Below are 4,852 nucleotides of genomic sequence, written 5' to 3' on the forward strand. Positions count from 1 at the left end.
AAGAACTGTGGAAACAGATCCAGACAATCCTATTTCTTTACTTAGAAGAGAGAGGTCTTCCATCTTAGAAAAATTGTAACCATTGTGGTGGATGAATGTGTGTTTATTGTCTATTTTTTTAAGTGTTGCATGCCATCCAAATCCCTGAGTGGTGGGAGATTCCAGGGGTTTCAGGCACTTATCCGGGGTTTGTATTTCTGTTTGGAAATGAGGCACAATGGAGACAGCAGTGTCTTCATGATATATGGTTTATTACACATACTGTATATACAACCTGAGCATGCGATGGAGGGGTTCGCAGCATCAACACCCCAAAAGAGTCTAATTTCTCCCATAGCTGCAGCCTTGGATTCAAACATAACTCAAACATTGCTCTCAAGCGTTGCCCTGATTTTCTCTCCAGTTTGCTGCTTTACTTCTAAGTTACATCACTGCAAACTCTCAGCTCTCTCCTTTGTCTTTTTCTAACTACTAGGCAATCACCTCAACAGGAAACTAAGCTGGCTTATATTTTAACATTTGCTGGATCCAGGGATTAGAAGGGTCTCTGCACAGTGCACACAGACTACTTCCCCCCACCCTAAACTCATAACAAAAACCTCTTTAAAATTTGCTATATGACTGGACTTCAGTTGTATTGGTACTTCAGTGTAGATTTGTATTCCTGTTCACTAGGTGACTGCTTATATTATTTGATATTTATTTGTTTGCTTTTTTGAAATTTATATACCACCGTTCATCGAAAGACCACAGGGAGATTTCCAACATAGAACATACAATAATAAATTATATATATGAAAACAGAACATAATATCCATACAAGAATAATAATTACTGCTTTTTTTCTGGGGGTACTCAAGGGTGCACAGTACTTCCCCCCCACCCGCAGAAGAAAGGGCACTGGTTAAAAGTGCAGCTCTTACTGTAACTACTTCATGGTGAGTACCGGCACCCTTTTTTCTAGAGGAAAAGCACTGATAACAATATATAGTAATAAATAATACATAATGGTACACAGTGCTTTTTTGGTTAAAAAAATGAGGTGCCAGTACTTAAATTGATAAAACTGTCATGGGTGCCCACACAAAATGGCTGCCATGGGCAGCAAAAAAAGAGGTGCCAGGACTCCATGCCAATGAGTACTGTCACAGAAAGCAGAGGTGAAACTAGGTTTTGTTTCACCTGGATCAAAGACCCAGTTTGGCACACCCACCCACGCGCATTTGCACACACGCACACACATAGGCTGGGAGCCTCCAATTACTTCGCATTTTCAGGACTGAATCCTGGAGTGAGATATGTTCTGCTATGTTCTGATGTGCCACGGCTCAAATGAAACAAATCCTTTTTTGGTATCTTGGTTTGAATACTTTGTCCTTTTAATTTAGAGAAAAAAGTGTTTTGGAGAATTAATAGTTAAATTGATTTTGGGGGGTAGGAAAACAAAATGCAAATGTAAAAAAAGGTTTTCCTTACAGTTTAAAATATTTTGTGCGTTTGGTTTTTTGTCGATGGATGTGCAGGTGTAAACAATACATGAAATCAACGATTATGTCATGGTATGGCTTTATTGCTAAATAAAGAGGTATGGAGTCAATCTGATCTGAAAATCATACTTGGATTCTCTTACGTGGAAGCTCTTTCACTGTCCTTAAATGTGCAGAAAATAATTGATTTTTTTAAGAGAGGAGGAGGAGGAAAATATCACTCTGCACATATGCTATGACACACTTTCCTAAATAAGTGCTGTACAAGTCCTATTGTCATGAAAACGGCAAAGTAAAAAATTGCAGTCCCCCCCAAGTCAAAATGTTGCGAGCTAGCACTGGTTGCCTTAAATATCTCACCACTTAAGAAATTGGGGGTTTAAAGCATTCCTTATACTTCATGCTAGACATTTTAATTTAGTGCATTTCATCTTTCTAACAGAAGTTCCCTACCACCTTGATTCCTCAACACCACCCAGGAGATTTCTACAGTTCAACAGCAGAGTGCTAATAAAGGATGAAGAATTTATGCCAGGTCATATAATGGATCAGTACTGGAACTTCTATGTCCATTGTGAGGGTTTCGGATTTTAAACAAAAAAATAGATAAACGTTTTCCTTCTCTATCTGGTAAAATTTAATGAGCTTGGGGAAGAGGATTGCATTGTGTTTTTTGAATTTTACTATTGCACCAAATCTTTGTTAGCATCACTTTTAAAATACAAAGGGAACCTTGTTGTGTCCCAACAGATGTAAACTGTTTGAGAGCTTTTAGTAGGAGACCAGGTGGGGGGGGGGGTATAGATAAGGTTGCGAACGGCTGTGTGGTTACAGTTGCCATGCACTTTGACCTTGATATGCCTCATTATGGAAAGGAAAAGTCTGATGTGGATGAGATGGCTGAAATAAAAAAAATGGTCAGGATGGCACCTGTTGTTATTACTGAAGCACAGACTGACAGAAAATTAAAAGCATTTCAGGTGAAACAGGTGTTGAGTTGTGGCCTGAGCTCCAGCCTCTGGGTCACCAATGAAAGTTTAGTCTGGTTATCTTAGGCAAGGTTGAATCAAATTGTCAGCATCTGCCAATTTTGATATGTCAGCCCTAATTAAAGAACAGGGAACAAATGATTATCTCTAAAGAGTCCTACACTGTTGTTGTTTTTCAATGGAAGACTCTTTCAGACTCGGAATCTAATTCTAAGAAAGCAAACCTTACAATACGGGCCTGAAAATTGTGCTCACCTTTGTTTATACACACCCACACAGCCAGTAAAGGATAATTGGTTTCAATTACTTTTGTGGCTAATGTTTGCTGTTAGTGAAAGTTTTTGTAATGCAACCTGAAATCTCATTTTCCCTCAAACTTCCATTTGTAGCAGGATGAAGCTGTCTTATTTACATTTCCTATCATGGGGCCATATTTAGCTCTTTTATAAGGGGACAAATCTTAAACAGCTTTCAATGGAGCTCCACAACTAAGTTACAACATTTTGAACCTCCATTTGAATCCCATCTGTGTGAACACACCATACAGTGAAGATTTAGAGAGCTTTCTTTTTCGTTTTCTTTTAATTTAAAGGAAGTAATTCCTTTGGGGATTTTTCACATTGAGCTGGTCCCAGTGTAAAGCTATTCATGGTATTGTGTGGTCTCTCTCCCCTTCCATGTCTTACAGAAAGTTGCTAGGATTAGCTGTGATTAGTGTTGGTGACATGTAACATAGCCATGGTTAAGGCCTGTTGGAGAATTAGCATGAGAGCAGGGGAGGCTTTAGAGAAGAAAGTGTTTCACAACCTCCTCCCAATATCCTTGTCACCATAAAGTGATTGCAGTCTTTGCACTGGCCCAGTGAGATATTAAAAAACCCACACTTATTGGATTACATAAAATATCAGTATTTTATGAAATGCAGTATTTTGAAATACACAGAGGTGAAGGCTTAATTATCAGTGTCATTCAGAAATATCCACGGGCATTCAAATACAAGGCGAAAATACTTTTTAATCATTTTGATTATAATCTCTTTGAGCTTTTAAACCCGGGAGCTACTTTATACTGTGCAGTATCTTCTGTGGGAGGGATGGTGTTTGTCTTACATGTGATTTATTTCCTACTTCTTTGCTAGGGTATCTGTAGCAGATACAGCTGCCATAGCCAGAGTTGAAAATGTTCTGGGGCTCTTTCATGTCAGATTAAACAACATTTTAAAGATGCAAAATGAGATTCCTTGTTAACTCATTTTGCTGAATTGCTATCAGCCACATATGGAAGAGTTTCTCTACTGATTATCTGATTGGCATATAAGCTGGTGTACGGAAGTGACTGTTGACTGGCTTAGGCAAAAAAGATATTGGAGATAATAGAGAACAAAGTCTGTGGTAAGGAAAGTTAACAAAGTCAACACTTTGTTAGAATGTCTAAGGTTTCAGATGTCCAAAACTGTCATGTAACAAAAAGGTAAACTATGTAGTTTGATGAGTAAGGTACTTAAAACAATGCTATTTTAGTTGATTTTTTTTTTTTTTTGGCCATTCAGGTCCTGTTGCGCTTTAATTACACTGTACTCTTTTGTTATAACGAACATATTGCATTACTTGTTGAAAGAGAGCAGTGATTCATATTCATCTTTTGTTGCAGGAGAATATTGTACTGCCTATGAAATGTACAAAAGATTTATCTGAATATTAGATTTACTTCACTGTTCACTCAATTTGTTGTTTATGTTGTTTTCTTTGATGTAAGGCACCTAATAAATTAGGAACATGCCAACTGCAAGGCCTTGTTGCTGCATTTTGGATTAGCTTTGTTCCTACAGGAGAACATAAAATCAAGATTTGACATGATGAGTATGAAGTAAAAGCTTTGGCTCGTAAGTTGGCTTTTCGGTACTAAAAAAGACAGACACCATTTGTTAAATATTATTTCTTCTGTATTTGATTTACTAAAGTTTAAAATGTAATTATGTTACCTTCTCTTTTCTTTTTGAAAGGAAAAGGGGGAACTTTATTGTATAAATTTAGTAGATCGGTACAAGATTTTATGGTATGAGTGGCTGCTGTTCTGGTAGGGGATAAAATTCAGATTCAGAATATAGGAGACATGTGACTGTGTCTTAGTATGTAGAGTAGCAGTCTCTTAGCACCATGGTCCAGGATTTGTTGTTACAGCTCTGACAGTGTTGATTAGTGAGTCTGTTTTTCAACAGTGTCACTGTAAGCACAAAATCCACTAAGTTCTAGATTTCCTTTATTGGAGAAAAAATCTAGTTGACTTAATGTCTTTGTGATTTCTATTTTTATTGTGTAAGCTGCTTTGAGACACCCTAGTGCAAAAATGCAATAAATAATAAATACTGAAAAAGCA

At 37.3% G+C, this 4,852-nt stretch overlaps 1 protein-coding gene across 12 annotated transcripts in view; it reads left to right on the top strand.

Annotated features, from left to right (window-relative positions):
* ANKRD31 (ankyrin repeat domain 31) overlaps nucleotides 1-2,779 on the top strand; it is a 53,046-nt gene extending 50,267 nt beyond the window's left edge. For 9 of the 12 annotated variants that reach the window (XM_080972206.1, XM_080972212.1, XM_080972215.1 and 6 more), the window contains one exon: nucleotides 1,930-2,779. In XM_080972206.1, coding sequence (XP_080828332.1) covers nucleotides 1,930-2,081 — 152 coding nt within the window. In that variant the 3' untranslated portion in view covers nucleotides 2,082-2,779. The remainder of the gene's footprint in view (nucleotides 1-1,929) is intronic. The other 3 variants (XR_013977140.1, XR_013977141.1, XM_080972209.1) reach the window with 3 other exon arrangements.
* Nucleotides 2,780-4,852: the final 2,073 nt, after the last annotated feature.

Source organism: Podarcis pityusensis (assembly GCF_964106645.2).
Source record: "Podarcis pityusensis genome assembly, chromosome: 11".
Lineage (NCBI taxonomy): Eukaryota > Metazoa > Chordata > Lepidosauria > Squamata > Lacertidae > Podarcis > Podarcis pityusensis.